The sequence below is a fragment of the Anguilla anguilla genome, chromosome 1, assembly GCF_013347855.1.
Source record: "Anguilla anguilla isolate fAngAng1 chromosome 1, fAngAng1.pri, whole genome shotgun sequence".
Lineage (NCBI taxonomy): Eukaryota > Metazoa > Chordata > Actinopteri > Anguilliformes > Anguillidae > Anguilla > Anguilla anguilla.
Genome location: NC_049201.1, coordinates 60,405,255 through 60,431,313, shown reverse-complemented (window position 1 = coordinate 60,431,313; position 26,059 = coordinate 60,405,255). Strand labels below are relative to the sequence as shown.

Genomic DNA, 26,059 nt, shown 5'->3' with positions numbered 1-26,059 from the left:
GTCCCCATGGAGATAGTAGGCGGAGCAAAAATGTCATTTTGCTCTGGCTTGAAATCACATGGACCGCGGTTGATTATCTAGAGAAGCTTACCGACCTAGTCGTTTACTGTATGAACATTAAGCCGTTTTCAAGAGGAAAGAACTTTTCTGAAAATCAGTGAGTATAAAACACGATTTCAGGCAAAACAGGAAGAACCAGATGATAATATTTTTCTCTAAAACGCTGTGCTTGCAACCGGCAGTAGCTGGCTTGCTACTAGTTGATGTGATTTATCGAGCAAGCTTGGGTTAGCTATCGAGCTAGGTGGTCCGCTGAAAGGTCCGTCCTGGTGTGAATTTAAACACATATTGACCTAACAATCCAGCGTTTTCGAATCGAATATGATAGGTCCATTGTGTAAAAAAACGAACCATAACTGTATAGCTAACTAGCCTAAACGCGATAGATGGATTCACCATTTCTTAACGAGCTTGCGGGCTACAGTTCTACTAACGTTACACTAATCCCAACAATGGAAGAATAGCTACGTTACCGTTAGGTAAGACTGACTAGCTTCAGCAGTATAATGGCTAGCGGCTGGCACCTATGCATCGCTTTCGCGGGCGGCATATTTAGCTATTAAGTAATCTGAAGGCAACAGGTTTGATTTGGATTAGAACCAGCCGGTACAGCCAGACAGTGATTCATTGCTCATAATACTGTGTATAGCCACGGTGTTCCTAGATAAATAGGGTATCAGCTATGTAGCAACAGCTAGCTTGCAAAAACATTGTGGGATCATTCTATTTGTTACATATCCTTTGTGCAACTAATAAGGGTCATGATGTTACTATGACTAACTAGCTATAACCGGAAAACAAAGACATAAGGACCTCCACTGGTCTTGGCAGTAGTGTTTGCATTCTCCCTTGCTGCCATGCACATCTTAAGCTAGAATTGCTCGTCAGTAACTGGGTGGTGGTCTGACTCCGACCCAAATGATATTCTCTTTGGAAACGAGGTAGCTAGCGTTAACGTTCGTTACGATGTGGATGTGGCATGCTCTTCGAGATTATCGGTCACTTGACTTGACAGCGTGATACCTCTGACTCTGTGAAATGGTGAATGGAGAGATTGGTCTGAAACATCCATTGCAGTGTGGCGTTAATGTCGTGTGAATTCACGTGTGAGCCACTCTGGATGCCTGGCGCTAAGAACGGTACATGCTGTAAATGCCTATGAACAGAAAGCGTGGCAACCACTGAGATTGCATTGCTTCCATACTCATTCCGTTACTGGTACTCTCGAAGTCGTTTCGTGTCATGTGCTATAATAGATGGTGTCATTAAAAATTAAGGACATTGAGTTATTTGTAGATTTTTTTTTTAACAAAACGGCACAATGGAGGGTCTATAACCATACCCCGCGCTTGCTCTACCGTTTTACTGCCCTATGGCTTTCGACATTATTTTCTTTAATTAGAATGAATATTCAGTGTGTTTAATGTTTGAATTAATGAAATGCCACAGGGAAATGTACGGAACCTCATTCAGATCTAAGAAAATCCTCTTTTTTTTATAGGTAGGTAACGTTGGAAATACAGGTAGGCGCTTAGTGGTGCTTACTGAATTTTACTATTAGATACCTCGCGGACCTTCAAAAGATGTAATGTCATTATACAGGTCCAAACGAGGGTGAAAATAATCACCGTCCTACTCTGATAAAGATTTTATAATTAAAATTATAATAATACTTACTGTTGACACACTTTGAAGAATATCACCAGCTGCAGAATCTAGCCTCCCATTTAAGAAATGTATTCATGTTGCTTGGAAAGTTGGATCGTATTTGTTCTGTAATATATAAAATTGGCTGAATATGTTTGTTTAGTGTGGCTGGTGTGAATTCTCTCTTTTCTCATTCTCCTTGGGATGGCACAGTGTGTTCAGTAAACTGACAGTGCCTCTTAATCTCATAAATGCCACAATCTCAGGGCTGTATTTTAAACCTGGCTTTTATCAGCGGGTGGGGAGTGTTCCATTCTTGAGACCCAACACAACACATCAACCACAGCGTGTATTGGAGTGTATGCTATTAAAAAACTGATTTGAGATGTGCTGTAGTATTGTGCTTGTTTGTTTTAAGACCCATTTCTCAACACCTTCCTGTTTGAAGCAAAGTAGTAGGCTAATCAAGGACCCATGAATCCAGAATTGGGTGGTGCCGTGATGCTGTTGCCATCTCGGTGACTTGAACCAATTGGTGTTTTGCAATAGAGAGCATACTGCGATTGATTTTTGAGCCAGTAATCGACCGCACATGGCATATCCATTTATTGTCAGATTCATGAAGCCTCGAGCCTCTAGTCTCCCATTATCACAAACTATTAGGCGTATACTCATAGGACATGCATTCTAGCAGTATCTTTTTCTGTTGCTCTTGCAGGAGTGGCCATCTGTAGTAAGCTGTCCCTTTTTTTAATGGGCTTTGTTTTAACACCCTCTGGAATCTCATCTCTCAAACGCACAGGTGTCACTGGGTTGAAAAAGTAGTTATTTCTTTACATTTTAGTCAATAGTGAAAGAACATGCCATTACCGTGTGAGTTTCTCCGGTTCTCCTTGTTGCATGATTTCACATCTTCGTATAGGCCCTATGTATTTATTGTCTGAGGGGAATTGCATTTTATTTGATTTTCAAATTGGGTTTGAGTAATTTCAACTGTATTATGCTTCTTGAGAAAAATATTTGCTTAATTGTAGCTGTACCTCTGAAAGTGTTGGGGAAACTTCACCTTAATGGCTTATTGCCTCCACATAAGTGCCCTTCTAAATGGTTTAACTTTTTAGGACTAGGAGCAGTTGCAGTGGTACCCACCTTGTCTTGGGCTGGCTATGTGGCTCTTTGTATGGTCTGTTTCTGCAAGTCATTTGGCTACAGTTCAGTGTAGATTAATATGTGAACTATAACGCACATGTAGAAAGCGGCAATAAAGCACCTGGTCTTTAGGACTGTCACTTGTTGGACATCTTCTTGATGTTTGGTGCGGTTTTGGTTGAACTAGTGCAAGGGGAGCTGACCTGAGGTACAATTAAGTGATTGACTTAAAAACTCATCCTCCTTAGGTTGTTATTGATTTACTTAGCCTACTTATTTGTCATATCAGCCAATGTTTTTTATTTTATTTTATTTTTTTTGTCAAACAAAAAATGTTTGTTTACAAAAAATAAAAAACCTGTTTCCTTAAGACCACATGAACAACACCAAATGGCTGTGAGAAAAAGCTAGTATTGAAGTGAGTAATGGCATAATTGTTGGATAATTACATTAGTCCAACCTGAGAAGCTCCCGTGTAAAGTCATACATTCTTTCAGCAGTTTCTGTGCAGAAAGCACATTAGCCTACCGTATCTGTTTCCATTGCACGCCAACATTAGAGGGGGCATTGCAGTGTCGTAACCTTATAAAGTGTAATTTTGGTGGTCTGCATGAATTTAATTCCCGCTATAGCCTATGTACTTATAGCTTAATTACTCAGGCATTGCATTCCCATACAGTTCAAGTGCAGCGTATTCTAAAAGTCCTGTTCTAACAGCAGATTGTGAAGTTATCTAAGCCAGCTCTTGTGTTGTTTTGAAGGAGGATGCCTTCAAGGCTGCTGTGTTCTCTAGTGCCTCCTCCAGGAGGACTTAGTCATTTAATTAGTGCTTCCACTTAAACTCCTGTCTTCAGCACAGACCCGGTGGTTACCAGGTGGTCCTCATAGTCTAGCTGTCCCCTTTGGTTTGGGTTGAGGCAGCACTACACTATTAAAATGTATTTAAATGTCTGCACAGAGGCTCTTGCCAGTGATGAATCTCTGTCTGGCAATCTCTGTCTTTATGCACTTTTGCCAAATTCATGCATCTTTACCTGTATTTGTATTCTGTGTGTTTGTTACGTTTCTGGGCATAGTGCTTTTTTCGGTGTGGGGAGGGGTGGGTGTGGCTATACAGAGCCTGTGGTTTGGGATCAGATTTCAGTGGAGTGTTTATTGCTAGGTAGCTAGCCGCTGCGATGGCCCAGATACAACAAAGCAAAAAGACTAGCCGACAGAGCTCGTTCAAGAACTATATTTAACCTTGGAATTGCTTTTCCTCTGTGGCGTCACCTGAAGTTCGCTAAGGGAATGAAAAGCGATGTGGAGTTGGCTTGTTTTCTGTTGGAACATCTGTAAGTAACATTATCTCTAGCTATCCAGCTTGGGTTGCCAGATGTCTGGTTTTTGTCCAGAATGTATGGTTTTCAAATTATTTGTACATGTTTTGTCTGAGTAATTTATAGGAGAAATTTACCAGTAGTTTCTATTGCGTGTCAGTGACTTGATCTGAGGTGAGTTGGCGGGGTTGAAGACAGAGACTTCCTTGATTGTAAACACAGGACTGTAGTAAGGCTAAAAAAAATCCTGCATAGTATGCCTTTAACTAGTCATCAATGCACAGGCTGCACTAGCCTTTGACAGCTTCTTTAGATTGGATCAGGCTGGTAGGCTTGTTCCACACTAATACTTTCAAGTAATCAGAATTACTGCCAGCGGTGAGTATGGTCAGCTGCCTGCCAATTACGTGGCCTTTTACTTTACCGTAGCTATCAAAATCAAATGCTCTGAACATCCTGTCTATTTTTTGGTTCCGATGGAAAGCCCGATCACATGTGGGACAGATGGCTCCGTCGCAGTAATGCAATCCCAGGGCCGTAATTAGAAAAGTGTGGGGAGCAGAAAATAGCAGATCATAAATATCTGCTTAGCCAACAACAATGTGATTGGTCATGTGAAGCATAACGATAAGTGTTTTGTTTGTTTTCTCATATACTGTTGCCAGCTTGGTGGCTTTTGGACCTCAGTCCAGGAAAGAATTTGCCCTCTTAGCCATATCACATTCCTGAAGCAGTCTGCACAAGAGATGTTCGATCTTCTGAAAGGCTTTAAGGACAGAACCCAGTCTCTTCCAATGTGCTGTCAACATCTGCCTTTCTCAGTACTTTCTAAGCAAGTTATGCCTACCTACCTGTCTTGTACTTCCAGGGTTGCGCCCAGGAAAATAGTGGAAGGGGAAGTGCTTCAGAGGGTTAGCAGTTGCAGCATAAAGTGGCAAGCTGTGGTTTTCACCTGGTATAGCCTGCACCTGACCTGGTGATGCCAATTTTGTTAAATAGTACACATTGATTGAATGGTTCAACACAGGCTGATGGAGGTCAGACTCTGAGTCTGAGGTTTTATAGATTTTTCTCTATTTGTGGAGGCACTCGTTCAGTGGAGAAACACCACCACTATTAATACCTGGGGGAAACCATGGGCCAGTTTGGCAGACACAGATTAAGCCTGGTGCTAGGCTAAATTCTATTTTAAATGGTGATTCTCCATACAAAACTCAATTTAGTCCAAGACTAAGCTTAATCTGTGTTTATGAAACCGGACCCATGAAGGCCAGGTTGTTAATCCAGATTATGTATCCAAGCAGGTGCACTTCAGATGCATAGGTATATCCTAACCCAAATGCCACAATCGAATGCAGATGATGCTTTTATATACTATGTTTCTTCTTCACAAAGTTATATTTATAAGGGGTTCTGTTCAGTCAGACTCATATAGATTAGTTTGTGGAAATAGGCCTATATGAAAGCAAAATCACACATCACATGTACAGGAAATGCATTTTTTATTAGAATACATTGACTGATTGCATAATAGTATGGCTTGTGATACCCTCTTGTTTCCATCCCTGGTAATATTGCCAATAAGATTTATGTGGATAGGCCTCTAAAATCAGCAATGCACCATGAATTCACAGAGAAAGTTAACCTGTTCTTTGCTGTGTTCTTAATTTTATTCAGTGTAGGAAAGCAAAGAAATATCTGTATTGCAGATATGTCTTGGTGAGTCTCCATTATTTGCTATTCAAAGAAAGACAGTTTTATGAGGCAGATTAATTAGGCTATGACAAATAACGGATTCATTACACTTTCCATCTTATGATCTCAGCGCACTGTATACTGAAGGGACAAACTTGCCTCGCACCACCAACGAGTAGGACCTCCCCAGGTGGAGGGAGGGAATTAAATCAATTACACTGGGTGGATTATTAGGAGGACTGTATGAGAGAGTTGGATCTGGGAAGAGAAGACAATCCCCTATTGGCCCACCAACACCACTTTCACCAGCAAGTTTATTTTCCCTGGTGGTGTCCCATTAAGTACTAACACAGCCTACACCTGCTCTGCTTCAGCCATTCAGCAGGAAGTAGGGTACGTGGCGGCTAGCCAGATCATGCCACTCAAACCCTATTTTCCTGACTAAAATGGCCTGTCTGTTATTTAGCCATGCTGGTCCAAGTATGGGGTAAAGTAATTTTTTGTCACAACATTGCATGTAAGTGTAATCCACGCCTTTTGGCTGGGTCAGTAAGGTTCAGTAGTGAATAGGGCTTTAAAAATATCTGTGAGGCGTTTCTACTGCTGTCCACTTGGCTTCCCTCTCCGCACTGTCTGTGAACTTGGAAGGTTCAAATCTTACCCCCCCCCCCCCCCACCCCCTTATAGCTTGAAGTCAATGCAAAGCCTGGCAGTTCACTCACTCTACACCACAGTCAGAGTACTATGAGAGTAAATGCTGGAGTGCTGTGCAGGGCAGCTCATGACTCAAACAACCCCTGTGGAGGGTAATGGGTTACTTCCTCCAGAGGGTAGTGCCCGTTATTCTGAACATTCTAACACTGGGGCTAGTTAAAGACAATAAAAAACAGAATGTACTGTATTCACAAATAATACCCCTTAAGCGGTTATTGAGCAGTGGTTTACAAGTTCTGAAAAGGAAGGATAACCAAGTACTTTAGTTTTTTTCATGCGAATGAAGATGCTTCCATGCTTATTTTCTAGAGAATAGTGTACCCAGTCACAGTCAAAATTGAATCATCTAAACATGACTGTTTTTAATACAACTATTTTACAAATTGCATTGCTTTTAAAAGATTTGCCTTAATTTGTTTTAGAAATGAGAACTGCATTGGTTTAGCGGTCTTGTGACGTAGGTTGGAGGTTGAACTTAATAAAAAGAGATTCATTTTCTCTTTTTCTGTTTAAATTGTGGTTGTGTGGGAGGTGATATTCAAGTAAAGTTCTCTGAATAGGCCCCCTTCCTATGAAGTGCACTTTGAGAACAAAGCAGCAACAGACCTTTCACATTGAAAGTCCTGATCCCATCGCCCCCCTGTGCTGTATATTATCTTTGGTTCATTCCACAACCAGACGGGTTGCCCTGAATGAAACCTTGCTGCTGCAGTCTCGTCTGTTAAAAAAAACCTTAAATCTGTCTTTTCCCAACCTGCACATCCTGGCTCTTGGCCAGGAGGCTTAAAAAAAGACTGCATGCAAAAAAATGAAACTGGCCTGTTCAGATTTGTACGGCAGCCAAATAGATGGTTGTGTTAGGATTCCCTAAGGAACTGGCTGTCTCTCCCCTTTAGGTTGACATTTCAGAAGAGTAATTGAACATGGACATCATGGCAAGCCCTGTGACACACACACACACACACACACACACTCGTGCACACAGACAGACAGACAGACACACACACACACAGGTTGGAAATGCTTTGTTTTATGAAAATTGCTTTCCTTGGATTTTGAATTTGTACTTTTTTGTATTTCTACCCATTTAAAAAAAAAATCTACTAGTTTTCAAAGAACAAATCAGTCAAATTCTTGTAAAGTATCATCTGAAACTTGTTACTAAAGAAGACTTTATTTTCAGTTTCAGGGTAACAACACCTTCAAACCAAGGAATGTTTCCCTGCTTGCTCATTTGGATATAGCCTAGTGGGTGGTTGTTTAATTTGCATTTTGGTTATGTACTTATATATACAGTGCAGCTCTTGCTCTAAACAGGTATGTCTGTCAATACTCTAGACAAGTATTCCAGGATGTAATATTATTAGCTGTATTTATTCCTTGTAATAGCTCTTGGGTGGGTGTATTCTCTGATCAAGAATAACGCTATGAAGTAGCCTAGGCTCAGTAATGTCCAAGAAACCACGTGTGTTTAAAATATTGAATGTTATAAATTGAAATGTCTTCTGTGGTATCTGCGTGATAATGAAAACACAGTGGGTACTTCATGAGTGAGTGGGGTGTTATGAGGTGCTGCTTAACACATACACCGTGTAAACATAAAAACACATACACCCGTGACAAATGAATTTTAAAAAAATACTTGTACTTGTATTACATTTGCTTATACCAGGGCACGTGCTTCAGTACTTTTAGAAGTACTTCAGGCTTACAATCCATCGTGAGCAACCTGAACTGGCTGAATCAAAATCACTCAGTAGTTGGGTGTTCTGCATTTACTGTAGTAAATAATTTAGTAAAACATCTGAAACCGTGTCATATAGAGAATATTTGCTATCAACATTATTGTGGAGAGATTAGGGTGTATATCACCAGCTAAAACTATGTCTTGCTATATATTTCTAAATGTATAAATTTAAATAAATAAATAAAAGTCTGATGGCATAGATAGATATTCACTGCAGGTCAAATGAGGCAGAGTTCACCTCACCCAAAGAAAGGAGCTTCCACACATCGGAAAAGAATCTAGTGTCTGAGCAGAAGTGTGTGAAGGAAAGTGAGAGTGGAGAGGGGGGGGGGGGGGGGGGGGGGGGGGGGGGGGGGGGGGGGGGAACAAAACTTTTTTTTGTGCTCGCGTTGCTGTTCTATTTATTACAGTTCTGTGTGGGTGATTGAATTTGTAAGTGTTTTGTTAACATAAAATGTAGTCAGATAAATGCTTTTTTGCATCTTTAGGGTTTCCCAATACCAGAATAAGCAGAATAGCTTTGCCACCAATCATTACCAGTCCATTCAGGAGATCATGATAGTGCTGCATGCTTTTAACACACTTAAGAATTAGGCTATATCTGTTAAACGGTCTTTTACGAAAAGTGACTAGGGATGTAATTTTGATTGTATGGTTATGGTGCTCTCAAAGTAGGGCACACTCTACTTTTCATCAGACAAGTGCAGCCAAAACCCGAAAGTGGTGAAATGTATCACTGTCCACTGTCGTACTGCGTCACTGTCACTGTTCTCATGCCGGTTTCCATGCAAGATCAGTCTCTTCAGCCCACAGGCACAGCTCTCCGTCGACCCTCCCCAAAAGATCCAGGCCACTATGTTCCTGGCTGCCTGTTCTCTTATGACAAATTACGTGTTCCTGTGGAAGTGATAAGGATCTGGAAAACATTTTGATCACATTAGCTTGCTGCTGAAGGACTAACATGCATGAAATTAATACCTCACATATTCCTTAAATGAAATCATTGGGACCAGCATTGAATGAAATGAAACCAGCATTGGGGCAGTGGCACCAGTGAAGCTGTACACTAGCAGGGGGCCTCATCCGTTCTTTTACCCTTCCGGAAGAAAGAAAGGCACACAAATGACACTTAAAATTCCCAATCTCCAGCAGCATTTCCCTTTGTAAAATGAGTTAGAGTGAAGGACTGATCTTAATACACAATGTTTTTTTTTCCTTTTTTGTTAAAGGCTTTGATGGTTAGTACTCTTACACGCCGACATTTCAATTGTCAAGTTGTTCCAGATGGCATGTAATTACAGCTTTTGCTCATTTTGAAGCAGCAGTTGTCAGAGTGAACCCAGTGCAACAGTCTTCCAGTCTGAAGTGATGATCACTGAATGTGCTTTGCGTATAAGACCATGTCCATCACACTGTGCGGTGCAGGAAATCAAGCTGTCTCCTGATATTTAACATTCTTCAGCTGGGCCATCCACTGCAGGTCGTCCTGTGATCTGTGAGACAGAAACCTGCACATCCCAGAGTGGATGTTTTATTGAAATCTGTTTCATATTCAATGTCTTCTGGGGCATTCTCTCATCAAAATTACTTGCGAGTGATCTGAATCCTGGTGAATTTTCAAAAACACTTCAGCATGAGTTGAATGAATGTGAACTGGAATTTACATGCAAATAAATACAGGTTTTTTTTAACTCTTCAGCTGTGCTTGCAGTAGAAATACAATGGAAATCTAGACCCTTCATTTGGTATTGTAGCTTTTCATAGCTTTTACATTGTGAGATCTCTTAATCTGTCACTGCCGGCATGACTTAGTATTTCATGCAATTCTGTTACTGAGGTATTATACTGTGTTTCAATCGTGTAACCCCTTCTGACTCTTATCTGAATGCAAATCATTCCAAGCTTGACTGAATTCTTGTTTTATGGCAGTGAGGCTCTCTACTGGCTCTCATGATTCGTAGCTTTTCTTATAAGAGGTCCATAATTGAGTTTATAATGCCTCATTAAGATGTTTAGTTTTAATTTACTTTAGTATGCTGCAGTTCAGTGGTTAAAGGAGGAGTTATATATACAGGCGAGATGCTTCCATACAGGTGTACTGCCTGATACAGTTAAGCAGTTAACATCCTCTCATGCTCTGTGGCATGTATATGTGTGGCTCTGTTATGATGTAACCTTGTCTCCTTAGACGGAAGGGTCACTGCAAATAAATATGAAGTTATTGTGATCACCTTCTTCCTATGATGAAACATTTTTATCCTGATGGGACCGGTCTCTTCCAAGAAGACAATGCCCCCATCCACAGGGCACGAGGGATCACTGAATGATTTGATGGGTATGAATAGGATGTGACTCATATGCCATGGCCTTCACAGTCACCAGATCTCAACCCAATTGATTTATGGGATATTTTGGCCCGGCGTATTAGACATTCCTTTCCACCACCATCATCAAAAACCATTTGACATATAGATGTACGGTTATTGGTCATGTGAGGCATGTTCCCTGTTCCCATACAATTAGTGATGCAATTCAAAGTATCCCAAATGTTAAAGAACATGGGTCTGAGATGGATTGTGAAAATTGAGAATTGGCAAGCCATAATTTAAAATGATGAGGTGTTGATACAATTGGGCATGTTTACTAACTTATTAATTTCAATTATACTAACTTAACTTATAAATTAAATTTAAAATAACTTATAAATGACATTTATTTTCTGTAATTTCTTGTTTTTTAAGCCTTGAAGTCATTCAGACTTTGGGACTTTTACATTGTGGAGGTTACTTGGTTTTCAAAACAACCACTTGAGCCCGCTGTGTAAAACAGAGCCATGTAAAACTCACCGGCTCTTAATTTCAGCCATGCTAAATTTATTAGACGGCAGCTGGTGATGTTAAATATAGTGAGCAGGTGGCGTAGATGGGCGCAGCTCTGCTCTGTGTTCATTCCAGTCTGAAGTGCTCCCTGAGTGCAGAGTCTAAACAATGCTGTCCAAACTGTCCAGTGCAGATCCTCCGAACTGACACACGCAGCGTTGTCACCTCCATGCGAGAGCCCCAACCCCTCGCTGAGCCATTATCCCTTACTTTCGCTGTGCTCCCGCCTTTCACTGAGCGGCTCTTGACATGAGTTGACCTCTCAGTCATTCACAGCAGAGGAGGTGGTGTTGTTTTATTAAGTCTGTTAAAATGTTTGCCATATCTGGGCTTTCTGAGTCCTGAATTATCAACTCTCCAAAGCACAACTGTGAAGACCAAAATGACATGAAGACCATCTTTTAGTAACATTATCGGTTTGCATTTGTAATGTGTGGCCGTCCAGTTTTAGTCCTTTTCTGTCTACTGGTTTGTTAGGGGAGGGAAGAGCCCCCTGTCATTCACGCTTCCCTTCTTTGGTTAGTGCACTTCCTGGAAAATATTATCAGCTCCACGAAATGCCGCCACTGCTGTGAACATCTTATGAAGCAGCCTGTCTTCTCTGTTGTTGGCGTGATTCTGGTTCTGTTCGGTGCCAGCTTCACAGCGTATTCATTTGATTCATGTGGAACATTTGATCGTTCACATGGTCTATGCATTCCTGCTGCCCCTGCAATGGCAATCCAGTTAATCTCAGCAGGAACTGGACCAAAAACCCCAGAACTACTTTCAGTCCTGCCCTTTATTGATATAGAATGCTCCTGCATTGAGCTGGACTGCCAGACTGTTTTACTGTAAAAAATTCAGCTGCAGAACAGGAATGTTAATCTCTTTCTCTTTTGTGAGCATTGCATTGGCTGCGATATTCATATTACCTAACATCTATTATTTGAATGGTGACCTGTCTGGTGATCTTGTTCACTTCATGTTATTGCTCACCTCAGATTAAATTATCTGTGCTGAGAAAAAAAACATTAATTTAATTTGTGTGCTGGAAACAAAAAGAAAACAGTGTATTGCGAGCAGTGGAAAAATAATTAAACGTATGTACATATGGGCTTATAGTGTTCCTATTAGATTTATTGGAAATTCTATCAGGGTGTGTGTGTGTGTGCAGGCGCATGTACGTGCGCACGTATAGGGTGGGGGTGCTCTATCCCTGTAAGAGCATTAAGTGTGCATTTGTTTGTGACATTATCAGACGAGTGCTGTCAGTGTCATATGGTAAGCCAGGGCAGTCTCAGCTGGCTCAGAGCAGAGACAGTTATTAGCGTCAATGATAGTGGTTGTTTACTTTGTGTAACTCCCTCCAAATCTGCAGTCTTAATCCCGAGCAGGACACAGTGGAACACTGAGGTAAGAGTATCAGGTAGTGGGTGAGAGGGCAGGGGGGGGGGGTGGGGGGCGTGTGGAGGTGGAGGCGTAGTACAACCCCCACCCCCTCGGGAACACTTGTTTGGTCACATCTGCGGAGTCTCGGCTGACACTCGGTTCCAGAGCGGCCCCCTCATTGTCACTGTTGCCATTGGAGAGCAGAGGAAAGGCCTCATAGCGTGCTGTGTGTACTGCAGTCCTTGTGTGGGTGTTTTTGTGCGTTCATCAGACTTGACAGCCTTCCAGCTTTTGCCTCTGTGGAGCTGTCTTTACTTATTGTGAAACCAACGTAAGATGGAAGGCACCTGTTTGTTTGTCTTTTGAGGAAAAACTGAGGATTACAGTTTCTATCAAGACTTTTTTTTTTCTTCTAAAAACTGCTGAGGTGAGCAGCAGATTAATTTGAGTTTCTGTGTTTCCTTCACCTCAGCTGAGCAGTGGGAAAGTCATTTGAAGAATCGATTTTCGCCAGTTAATGTTCTGTTCACTTGTGAGGCAATGCTAACATCAGCATCATATTACATTTTTAGTTTAATTCCTGAATGAAAATCTGTGTGAAAAATTCTGAATGTGTTTCTTAGGTTTTTGTTTTTGTATTGCTGCACTAAATTGATGTTGGCCATTGTATGTAATTAAAATAGCTGTATCTTGCAACAATTTTAGCATTTTGCTTTTCAGAAGAGGCGTATCTTTAATGCAATGGAAATATTACAATATGTATTAGCTGTACGCATGTTTCATTTCAGTTCAAGGGAAGTATCATGCATTTTCAAATTACAAGTAATGTGCATACTCTGCTGTTGCATTTCTTGTTTATTCCAAATACACTTCCATATCCGTGTAAGTATGTTGTCCTGTATTGTGACACTATATCTGTGGCTTGTGAATCAGACAGTTGGTAATTAATCAGACTGATGTACTGGTTATAAGGTCAACAGAAAGCTAGCAGTGCTGGTGTTGCTAATATGGCATTTTCCAATGTGGCCATGAAGGTGATTTTTTCTGAATAGAGTTGTATTGGCTACTTTTTGAAAGGGTGAAAAGACACGAGAATATATTTGTCTTCACTCTGTAGCCTGAAAGTGGCAGTGGCAGCGGTGTGCAGCAGGGTTGTAAATAAGGGCACATGGCTTTGTTTAGCTGTTATTAAATTAGCCTGTGGTTACCCTTTTCCCCATATACAGCCCACTGTATTTGGCAGTGTTTCCCGGGACACGCCAGGGAGAATGTACGGCATGCCAGGTCATGACCGGTTAAAATTCTCTGTTACTGCAGATAAGCAAAGAACCAGCTGAAGCACTTCCCCTTTTTAACTAGCCAGTTACAAGTAAACATGTAACCAAGTTTAGCTGTGCTAACTGTTATTCCTGTTAATGCGTGCGTTAAAGCTGAAAGTCTCCTGTGCACACTGTCTCTGACCAGCAGACTCATCTCTGCTGTCTGTATTTTCATCACAATTTCTTTCTTCTGCTCTCCACCCCAATCTTTTTCACTCCTCACACTCCTTTCTTTTTTGTTTACTTTCCTCCAGTTTTTTGTCTCACCCCCCTTATTATTTATTTATTTTCTCTCTTTCTTATTTCAGTATTCAGTTTTTTTTATTAGCATGGTATATTTGAACATATTACCAGGGCTTTCACAATACCACGTGAACGGTTTGAAATGGCACCCAATACTAATCTCTCTCTCTCTCTCGGTCTCTCTCCCAGCAGCCCTGCCCTCCTGCCCCTGAGTGTTTGATGGAGTTCCTGCAGAGGAGTGGTGACTACTGCCACGCTCAGCATCCCAGTGTCTGAGGAGATGCCCCGCCCTGTGCCCAGTGCCGACACCTGACCGCCAGGAGACGCCCACCTTTTCCCAAGCCGTACAGACACACTGATGGGTTAACGGGCGTTGGCACAGCGCCAACGCACGCCAACGGACAGTGTTCCGCCGCACCCCCGACCCTGCCCCCCTGCCCAAGTCCCAGTCCTAATTAGGGTGAGGGTCCCACCCTGCCGACAGAGGGACTTGACAGGATTTCCGGACACCTTTATTCATAATTCTTTTTTTTTTATTAAGTAAAATATATCAGTGAAATCTGGAGAGCAGAGGAACCCTGGGGGGGGTCTACGTCGCGCGGTGAGTGCATGCCGCTTCATTAGAAGAGGGGGCGCACGTCCGTCTTTGTTTCGGGAGCCTGGCCCAACTTTGCGTGACTTTGTCTTACGACGCCATGGCAAGGATGAATCGGCCAGCCCCTGTGGAGGTCTGCTACAAGAACATGCGCTTCCTCATCACACACAACCCCAACAACTCCACCCTTAGCACTTTCATCGAGGTGAGAACCAAAAACAAGGCATAGGAACTGTTCTGCTGGTTACTCTTCAGAAGTAATTGCTGTTTCTATTGGTAATGTAGACTTGAAATTATAATGAACTTTGCATTCCTGATGCTACCAGATACGCAACTGTTCTCCAAACACTGTTACAATGTGTGACTAAGCTGCAGATTTCTCACTGTTTCCCACAGAACATTGGCTTCTCTAGACTAAGCAGGGCCTATTGATAACGTCTCCCACAACCTTCTTGTTACCATGGTTACTTTTCACATCACCATAATTCCATGGCGAGGAGATGAATTGGAAACAGGCAGGATAGGCTCCAAGGCTTCGATAGCTCACATGGAGACAGCAGACAGTGTTGGATGTAGCATTAGGTGCAAGTCAGGGCCGTGCTTAGTTCCTGCTGTAAAAATGCTAATGTTGAGGCTTTTCCTTATAGAGGAACATGCTTAGCACTGCTTATTAAGGCTAAAGGTACATGCTGAGGCCCTGCTCTTAAAGGTACATGCTGAGGCCCTGCTCTTAAAGGTACATGCTGAGGCCCTGCTCTTAAAGGTATATTGCTGAGGCCCTGCTCTTAAAGGTACATGCTGAGGCCCTGCTCTTAAAGGTACATGCTGAGGCCCTGCTCTTAAAGGTATATGCTGAGGCCCTGCTCTTAAAGGTACATGCTGAGGCCCTGCTTTTAAAGGTACATGCGGAGGCCCTGCTTTTAAAGGTACATGCTGAGGCCCTGCTCTTAAAGGTATGTGCTGAGGCCCTGCTCTTAAAGGTACATGCTGAGGCCCTGCTCTTAAAGGTACATGCTGAGGCCCTGCTCTTAAAGGTATATGCTGAGGCCCTGCTCTTAAAGGTACATGCTGAGGCCCTGCTCTTAAAGGTACATGCGGAGGCCCTGCTCTTAAAGGTACATGCTGAGGCCCTGCTCTTAAAGGTACATGCGGAGGCCCTGCTTTTAAAGGTACATGCTGAGGCCCTGCTCTTAAAGGTACATGCTGAGGCCCTGCTCTTAAAGGTACATGCGGAGGCCCTGCTCTTAAAGGTACATGCTGAGGCCCTGCTCTTAAAGGTACATGCGGAGGCCCTGCTTTTAAAGGTACATGCTGAGGCCCTGCTCTTAAAGGTACATGCTGAGGCCCTGCTCTTAAAGGTACATGCTGAGGCCCTGCTATTAAATGGCTTGTTTGAGATGACTTTCGGCTCGCCTCGAAAACAGGCGAGAGTAGCCGATTGCAGTCGGGAGAAGAGTCAAAAAGAAAAAACTTCTTGGTTGACTGGCCTGCTCACCTCGTCTAGCAATGGCAGATATTGCATTCGCGAACAGCTAGAAAAATACTATAACACTCACTACAAATTGATGTGAATCAAGTCTTCATTTATTATTATTATTATTATTATTATTATTATTATTATTGGATACAGGAGTTTGTGTACCAAGAGCTTCTTCTGATTACTTTCTCATTATATTTTATTCAGGGGTGTTGATAGTTATTTCGATATAAACTCCATTGCAAAGATGTTTATTAAGACAGCATTTATGAGGAATATGTAAAGCGTTCGATTGTGAATGTCAGTACTCTGATAAAAATAATTTGGTATCTGTCTGACAGTTCATTAAGTTTATCTTGGAATAATGATGTATAAGATAAAGTCTCTTAACTTCCTTGTGGGTGGTGACAGCTTTTCTGAGCCAATAGGCGCTTCGCTCAAATCAGAGCAAGTCGTTTCCCATCATGCATGAAGTTGTGCGGTCAGTGGAGAGCTACTGCGTCGCCTAGCCCTGAAAACTGCGAGCTCCTCGCTCCCGTGAGATCCGCGCAGTCGGATTTCCAGAGCAAGTCGGGCAACATTCTAACCGTCATACAATGCGCTTGGCAAGGCGGTGGTCAAAACTGCGCTGGCCTAGCTAATCTCAAACAAGCCTAAACGTACGTCCTGAGGCCCTGCTCTTAAAGGTACATGTTGAGGCCCTGCTTTTAAAGGTACATGTTGAGGCCCTGCTTTTAAAGGTACATGTTGAGGCCCTGCTTTTAAAGGTACATGTTGAGGCCCTGCTTTTAAAGGTACATGCTGAGGCCCTGCTTTTAAAGATACATGTTGAGGCCCTGCTTTTAAAGGTACATGTTGAGGCCCTGCTCTTAAAAGTACATGTTGAGGCCCTGCTTTTAAAGGTACATGTTGAGGCCCTGCTTTTAAAGGTACATGTTGAGGCCCTGCTTTTAAAGGTACATGTTGAGGCCCTGCTCTTAAAGGTACATGCTGAGGCCCTGCTTTTAAAGGTACATGCTGAGGCCCTTCTGTTAAAGGTACATGCTGAGGCCCTGCTTTTAAAGGTACATGCTGAGGCCCTGCTGTTAAAGGTATATGCTGAGGCCCTGCTTTTAAAGGTATGTGCTAAGAACGTCTGCTAAATGCCTGTAATGTAATGTAATGTAATGTAAGAAGAAGGAAGCTTAAAATTAATCTAGTTATTTCTCACAGCACAACACAGCACACTAACATACTTATTTATATTTTGCCTATCATTTATATTTATTTTTGATTATCTTTGCAGGATCTGAAGAAGTATGGGGTCACCACAGTGGTGAGAGTGTGTGAAATCACCTATGACAAAGCCCCGCTGGAGAAGGATGGAATCACAGTGGTGGTGAGCTGGAGAGGCTTGGGTTCTGGGGGCCATGTGTGTCTGTGCTCAGGGTTGAGCTATGGGGAATATCTCACACTTCAGCCATTTCTGTCCGATCTGGCACTATAAAAATGGGGTGGGGCGACTCATGAGCTCATCCAGATGTTGGGGTGTGTGTGTGCGTGTGTGTGTGGGATGGAGGTTGTCATTACCCATGCACATCTGGTCTGCTCCGATATGCTCCTTCCTCCTCACCCCTGCGGTGAGGTAGCGCATAAGGACTCTGGTTTTCGCTCGGCTCCTTGCACCCTTGCATATCGACCCAGTTCCTTAATTAACCCCCTGTGTCATCCAAAAGGGTACTCCGTTAAGAAGCAGCACAGGGAGATGTGCTTGGCTATGGACAAACCAGAGAGATGTGTGGACATGGGACCCACAAGTCTCTGCCATTTATCCTCCTTTGCCAATACGTGTCTGAGCAGAGCTTGTGTTTTCCCTTTTATCCTCAGTTGACTTGGGAGATGGAGGGTCTTTAACAATACCACATAAACAGCAGTATGAAATACACAGTTTGAAATTGCCACTACAAAAAAATCTCACCCACTGTCACACTGTCTCAACCACATCCTCTCACTATATCATTTTCTCTCTCTCTCTCACTTCAGCAGCCTTTTAAAGTATGTTACGACAGTGCATTGCTGCCACAGTGAAAAAAAATATATAACGCTAAATATCCTTACAACAGGATCCTTTTATTGTTATAATGTCACACCAACATATCAGGTTAGGCTACATTTTCTGGTTCTATCAAAAATGACACGCATAATTAATTCAGTGAAGACAAATAACTGAAAAAATGGCTTGTGTGCATGACTTAAGTCTTGCTTTAGTCTTGGGTTGAGACATGCTGGGATTCTGCTATCCTTGTGCGCTTTAGATGGTTTTTCTCATTGGTCAGCTCAAGGGGTACGGAAGGCTGTGTAGCCATCGGGATTATTGGAGTGTATGTGGAATTTCAATTTTTCATGATATCAATACGTTTTCTTATAACAACACATTCAAGTTTCTTGTTATAACCAGAAAGTTTTTTTTTTCAAGTTGAGAGATTTTCAAGTTTCTCTTTATCAAGATCTTTTCTTGTTATAACAACATGAAAATTTGTCATTATAACAAGGAAAAAAAACTTGCGAATCCACAACTTGTTTAGCAAAGGATGCTTATTCCATCAAAATGGAAATTTTGGCAAAACCGAATCACACCTTCACTTTCTGAGAAACAGGTCTTGCCGTCTTTCACAAAGATGTGCATACATGAAGAAGTGCAAATGAGGGTACTGTAGGCCATCATAAGAATGGCATGAAGGGTTAAAAAAAGCTATAACTCTTCTCAACTGACCACTGGAGAGGAGGATGACGGAAAAGGTTAAGAAGCAAATATTGACATGAGACAGGTGCGTCCGACGTCTCTGCCAGTAAAGTGGAGAAGACCAGGTCCCGGGTTCTAAGAAACTGAGACACTGGCCACAATTAGACTTGAGAAGCCTGGCTCTGGAAGGGTTTGGCTCCAGCTCCACACACATCTTGGAAGGTACTCAGGGAATTAATAGCTTACTGTTGACATTCCAGTCACAGGCTGTTAACCTCTTAGTGGATTTAAGGGATATTTTTAAATGGCGGGCCCTACAGAAAAGCTTGTCCTCCTCAAGGTTGTGCGCAAGGTAGTTTACTCGGTATGGAGTGCTCTTCTTCAAAACTATTCACCTCATTCATTTCTCATGTTGTTATAACATTCTTTTCACCCACATGAACTTGATCAGTATTTGCACAGTTGCTAGTAATTTAGAAGAAGTTTATTTGAATATAAGGATTGAATCAGGATTCAATGGACTGTCTTAGTTGTATGTTTTATGGGATATGCTTAAGGATCTGTCTTAGAGAAGCATCTTAGGGGATTGGTAAAGTATTAACTAAACTACATCTTTGCAGGAATTTAAGAATGTAAATACAGTACTGTACAAATTTATGTAACAGGGTGCTGCGAACAAAGTTTATACTAGCTTCACTGAGCAGCCTCATTATATATTAAGAATCTGGAACTGAGACTACGCTTCAGCTAAGATAATTACAAGACCTCTGTCAGATTCTGAATTCACCCTTCACTTTCTCAGTTAGTCAATCAATTTGCAGTGCCCTTAAAGAATTTAACGGAATGTATTGAACTGTACAAGTTTTTGGAAATGTACTTTAAAAGGAAGAGCCATGATGCTTTGCTTCAGGAAGTCATCACCTAGAGTGATTGTGTATTGTTCTTGGACCTTGTCCCAGTGGCACCCTCACTGTGTACTCTCTGTTTTGAATCCATTAGCATGTTAATCCCAGCTTCTTAACAGTGTGGATTGCTCTCTGCCCTGGTTGGATACTAGGGAGTGGTGGCTTATGTCATGTCTAACTTAAAGTGTGATTAGTGTTTAAGCCACACTGTGATCCGATGGCTAGACTGAAATTTTGTCAGCCTGAACATTCACTTTTTTTGGCATTCCAGGATCCTCATGCTATAGTAAAGGATGTCATGAATTCATAGAATAATTTCGGTATCATGTACTGCACTGCATGAGATATAAAAACATGCTTGGCTATCTAGCTGCGGTACTGTCAGTGTAATATGAATTTGAGGTGAGGCGACAGTGCCTCCTTTGTTGGGCTCATGTAGCTAATTTCTTTGCTAATTGTTTTCTTTTGATTTAATTGCACATAGCTCTTGTGATGCTGGATAAAAATGGTATCTGCATTATGAAGTTTGTATATTACCATATTTTCTCATTAAAAGTTCAGACAGGCTAACCAAGGCTAACCTTGTTGACTAACCAATAAACCCCACACCTCTTATACATAGTGATAGGAAAAGTGATATGGTGACAAGGTTAAAAAAAAAAAAAAGATATGTAAACTTGTTTCAGATTCTTGAATTTTGAATATGAGAGGTTGGGGAGATGTTATTTCAAGTCCATTTAATAGCGAGTTGTTTTGTCTATAGCTCTCTGGACAGTTGTTCAACAGTGCTGTGCTCTCTTAAAGGTTCAGCCATTAATTTCATAGCAAGTCATCTGTTTGCAGTCAATATATGGCCCCTGGCATTAGAAATGAAAATGTGAGTGTGTTTTTCTGTAGTTTGTCAGGAGCTCCTGTGTTGATTACAAAGGTAACCTTGGAGAGCAGACTGGAGCGAGTGCCAGTGTGGTTGTCAGGGAGATGTGTTGTGCCATTGAATCTACACTGTATTGTGTGATTGACTGCTGGCCATCTGAATAACTGTTTTATTGGACTAGGTGGTGTTTAGCAGATTCTTTCATTGGATACTTTTACATGCACACCAATACCCCGATTGTTGGGAGTAATGAGTTTGATTGCTGCATACACGTGGATATAAGTAATGTGACGACTCCAATAGCCACGTCTATATGATTCTTTTCATGATGGGTGTATGTTCAACAGGCACAGTATGCTTGTTTTCATCTGGGGTCTTTGACTTCGCCTGACGTACAAAAGCTTAAAGAAATCAGAGTAAGACATCTACATGCACCAAACACTCGGGAGAGTGCAAAAATCCAGGTGTCTTAATTGGGTTTTGAATATGCGGATTATGACCGTACACTGACAGGCATTTACATGACCATTTCAGTAATTAGAAATGGTCATGTAATTGGCATAATTGTTGTAAGATCAGACCATTAGTGTGCATGTAAATGCACCTATTGATCCCATCACTGACCAGCATTACCAAGTCCGTTTGTTGATTGAACCCTTAGGGAACGGCACTCAACTAGAGCCATGAATAACTCTGCTCAGTAGCCTTATTCCCACCAGGGACTAATGGGACAGATACGGGGCTCCAGGGAGTGACCTCAGGGGCCCGAGCCCCGCTCTAACCCGCTCATCGCCCTGCAGGACTGGCCCTTTGACGACGGTGCGCCTCCGCCCACCAAGATAGTGGAGGACTGGCTGAGCCTGCTGAAGAGCAAGTTCTGCGAGGACCCGGGCTGCTGTGTGGCCGTGCACTGTGTGGCCGGACTGGGACGGTAAGCTCCCCAAAAACCACCCGCCCGCCTCTGCCATCCTCCGGGGGTTACCGGACCTTTTCATTGCAGTTCTCTGTAAAGTCACAGCTGTTTGGCTAAGGATCCACATCTGGATAAAATGGGTCTGATCTTTTCTGTTGAGACTTTGAGACATTAGCAGTAGACTGTCTAACGTAGACAAATGTCATGCAAGGTTTATGTATTCTGTAAGTAGGCCCTTTGCAGATGTTGCGCTGCTGTAGGTCATTACAGTATGAACACACCAGCACCATATATTGCCTTTTCCCATTAAGATCACTCACTTGATATAGACTACATCAGACAAGCTTAAAGTTCACATGGTGTAAAACAAGAGCTGTAATTCCTACTCTGATCATCCAGTATGGATGTGAATACCCTCAAATTAAGCTGACAGTCTGCACGTTAACCTCATATTCATTGTTTTATTTCAAATTATGCTGGAGTACAGAGCCAAAACATCAAAAATCGTGTCACCATCTGAGTACTTTTACATTTAACTATTTATTGCTTGTCATATAAACTTGGAATGCTGTCAAAAGCCTGCTTTTTACAGAAAATAAGACAGAACGACTATTCCTGGTTTTTTACCTCCTTTCTTTGGCATGTTTTAAGAAATGAAAAACATTATGGCATTGCTTTTTATGTGATCCTGGTATGTGCACACAAGTGTTACTTAAGGAGTGCTTTTTGCTCGTCACATTATTCTCTTTTGAATCAAACTGAAATTCGCTTCAGTGTCAAGCTGAACCCAGACCATTAAGTCTGATCACAGCTGAAGTATTGCTGAAACTAGTTCCACCCCCTCCTCTTTCCCACTCCTCGTTCCACAGGCTGGTGAAGCACCATCTCTGACGCACATTACACCCCCCCCCCCCTCTCCTACCCCCACCCTAGGGACCTGTCAGCAGTTCTTGAAAGGGTGCCAGTGTGTGCTGCTTTCCTCTTGATTTATTTTTGGATTATTCAGATGGGAAACATTCATTTGCAGTGGGCAACCCTCTCTTATTTGGAGCCAAAACAACCACCATGTGAAGAGGTTTAAAGTAGCTAAAATGTTTGCGCTAAAATGCATGTCAACACGGTATTGTTTGCAGTTCTGTTAAACACCCTCCTTTTTATTCTTGGTATTATTGATGTTTATGTTTTAGTCCCAATTTTCAAGTTGGTTTGTTTAGTTGACTCCCTCACTTTTTTGGAACTAAACCCAAACAAACTCTCAGCTAACTTTGTAGTATGGTCATAGTAAGGGTGCTGTGGTGAAAAGTGAACTCCAGAGTTCTGAGTGAACTGTCAGTGTTCTTTGGCACAGAGACGAGCGTGGCCCCATTTCTGCAAAAGAAAACAAAGTACTTCTGTGTAAAATTAGCTCAAAATGGTATATACACACGCACACACACAGTCTGGCTCATTTTATCTCTCTAGAGAATGAACCGGGTTATTGGGGACGCGTGGTAATGTTGGGGTCATATCAGTATCAGCCAATAATGTGTTAAAATGAACTTATCAGTATAGGACCGATGCTAAGAACTATGGTCAATATGCTGATGCAAAATGTGTGTGAGCTAGCTGTATTAGATGTACCGTCTATGCTGTAAATTACGTGGAACTGCCATGTTCAAAAATTAGCCCAATCATAATGAATCATCTGAACTTTTCATTTATAAATTTTACCAGTCAAACTCAGAAACTGGAAACTTGGTTGAGGTTTTAATTTATGCTGTAATGTAAAAATGTATCGTAATTGGCGTCAGCCAGTATGGCCTGAAGGATATTGATTTTTAATATCATCCCCAGAATTTCATTATCAAGCATCCCTATGTATTATATCCCATTTTTTTATGTAGATGTGGCCCATTAGAGATGTGGATATGCAAATAATGGGCCGAGTGAAGAAGCCGTCTACATGATTTAAATATCCGTGCATGTTTTCAGAATCGTTTTTTTAAAAGTACAAACCTCTTGTCCTTGTTAATCCTTCCCCTCTGCTTATCAGCTGTGCGTCAGGACTGACAAAATGTCTGACGACAGATGTGCTCTAGACTAATATCACTTACGCACAGAGGCGAGGCAGTCAAAAGCGACGGGCACTTCACCTGCTCAATCGGTGCGCCGTAATCGTTTGTGTTTACATAAGAGGCAATCGGGTAACGAGCACTCATGCTCTCTGCAGCGAGGGTACAACCCCTGCATTCCGATCTCATTTAAGCTCACTGTTGCCACCGGGCTTATGTAAGGCTGGCTAAACGGGGCAGTTCTGACACGTGGCCGTTGAGCAGGGCAGGGCTTGGACTGGCTCGTTTTTTGGAAACCATGGACACAGCTGGGAGAGGAGAGTACTCTATTCTGAGGTTGGGATGATGGGACCATTTTCATGGTTTGATTCTCTGCCGTTTGTGTTCTCTGCAGAGCTCCTGTCTTGGTGGCTTTGGCACTGATCGAGAGCGGAATGAAATACGAAGACGCCATTCAGTTCATCAGGCAGTAAGGACGTTTCTAATCTTTAACGTACCCGGAGATCAACATGCGTCTGACGTTAGAACAGAACCACGCAGAAAACTGAAATGGACTGGCGTACAAGCTGCCTGCTTTTATCTTTATATCTCTCTCTCTCTTTCCAGGAAACGCCGTGGGGCGATCAACAGTAAGCAGCTAACGTACCTGGAGAAGTACCGTCCCAAACAGAGACTGCGCTTCAAAGACCCTCACAACCACAAGAACAAGTGCTGCATCATGTAACTGCACCCGTCCCCACCCCTTAGTCTCCACTGATGGTTCCCTTAGACTGTGACTGACCTGGACCGTGATCCCATGTGCTCGGAGTCACGCTCCCCCTCTCCCCCCCACCCAAAAAAGGAGATCCTCTCGTGTGGGACTCCTACCAAGCTCAGGGCGGCCAGAAACAAGCCTCTGAAACGTAGTCTTTGCAGGTTAATCCCATGCGCTGGCTAACTGCTTAGCATACAGACGTTATCTAGCACTGCCAGGCGTTGCTCAAGTGCTCTAGACTCTCCTGGCTTTTACAGCCACACACTGAACTGACTCCCATCCCCACGCCCCGCTTTCTGGACTGCCCAATGGCATGCTTGCTTCCTGAAAGACCATCATTGTCACAAATCGGCTGCCACGTCGGCTGCTCATATTAAGAATCATGTACCTGCGTGGGCAAGAGATAAAGATCATGAAACTGTAATGCCCTTGCCCATGAGCATTCTATATCATGCACATAATTTGTTTGACTTGCCATCACGATGCTCAGCTGTTTTTCTTTCTATGCTGTCATGGTGTACGTACCACTAGAATGGGGGGAAGTGGGAGGAGGCTGTATTGAAAATAGAATATTTTTTATTTCCTTTTTTTTTTTTTTTTTTTTTTACACATTTATTGATAGTATTTACAGACATCCAGCATTAGGACACTTCATCTACATCTGCTGTATGGGGAGTGTGTATGTGCGTGCGTGCGTGAGTGAGTGAGAGCGAGAGAGAATTGTCACATGACACACATCAATCCTCTTTGGGCAGTGCAGTGACCAGACCACCCAACACCCCCCCCCCCCCCAGTTCTCTGAGATCCTGTCAGAGGTCTGACTCTGTGTGTCCCTGTGGCCAGGTACTGAAGTAACAGTGGCTCTTCGGGACATTCCCCCCCTGAATGTAGCCCACTTCAAATTCGCACATGAAATGAACTTTAAAATGTGGACCGTTCCTGCGGGCATGCGTGTGTGTATGTGTTGTATAGCGGTGTGTTTGAATAAATAAAACCAGCAAACTGTATGTAATCTTTCCATTTTTTTTCCCAGTGTTTGATCAGCCTTTATGTTGAAATCAATATTACCAATATTTTGTTTTGTATGACAGTTTAAGTGAGCTCCTGAATATTTGTGACAGCCTTTTTTTTTTTTATTTGGCTCTGTATTCCACAATTTTGGATTTGTAATTTGTAATCAAACAATTCATATTTGGTTAAAGTGCAGATGCCCCGCTTTTATTAAAGGATATTTGGTTTTATTTATTTTTTAATCCAAAAATGGTGCCATTTGCACTTTAACCACATTTAATTGTTTGATTACAGATCTAAAATTGGAGTGGAGTACAAAGCCAAATGAAAAAAAAAAGAAATATATATTTATGTCTTTGTCCCAAGCATTATGGAGCTCACTGTAGTCACTGCTTCTGCCATGGAGTATTTTCTTAATGTGTAGACTGAATTCACCCTTTGGACTATCTAACGGTAAAGCCAATTTTGCCAGAAAGAGTAGTGCACCCATGCTGCCATCTAGTGGACATGTGTAATCAGACTGGGTGAAACTCTGAAGTCCAAAATGCTGGGTTTGAATACTCTTTTTTCATTTGCTTTTGTTTTTCACCACAGACCATGTGACAGCCCTTGGA

General features: G+C 42.3%; 1 protein-coding gene across 5 annotated transcripts; it reads left to right on the top strand.

Annotated features, from left to right (window-relative positions):
• On the top strand, positions 1-25,441 carry LOC118214050 (protein tyrosine phosphatase type IVA 3). Of its 5 annotated transcripts, none has more exons than XM_035393500.1 (6): positions 1-157; positions 14,333-14,943; positions 17,501-17,593; positions 21,517-21,647; positions 24,075-24,149; positions 24,287-25,441. In XM_035393500.1, exons 2-6 carry the CDS (start codon positions 14,839-14,841, stop codon positions 24,402-24,404), a joined length of 522 nt encoding a protein of 173 aa, XP_035249391.1. In that variant the 5' UTR covers positions 1-157; positions 14,333-14,838; the 3' UTR covers positions 24,405-25,441. The 5 variants fall into 5 exon arrangements, with proteins under 5 accessions (XP_035249391.1, XP_035249410.1, XP_035249429.1 ...); XM_035393519.1 differs by having other exon boundaries at positions 28-157; positions 14,336-14,943; XM_035393538.1 differs by lacking the exon at positions 1-157 and adding an exon at positions 12,588-12,605.
• The last annotated feature ends 618 nt before the right edge of the window (positions 25,442-26,059 follow it).

Excerpts from the sequence above, each read along its gene's own strand:
- LOC118214050 (XM_035393500.1), top strand. The coding sequence starts at position 14,839 with ATGGCAAGGATGAATCGGCCAGCCCCTGTGGAGGTCTGCTACAAGAAC. Across the intron at positions 14,944-17,500 it reads CCCTTAGCACTTTCATCGAG|GATCTGAAGAAGTATGGGGT; the intron begins GTGAGAACCAAA and ends TTATCTTTGCAG. Across the intron at positions 17,594-21,516 it reads AGGATGGAATCACAGTGGTG|GACTGGCCCTTTGACGACGG; the intron begins GTGAGCTGGAGA and ends ATCGCCCTGCAG.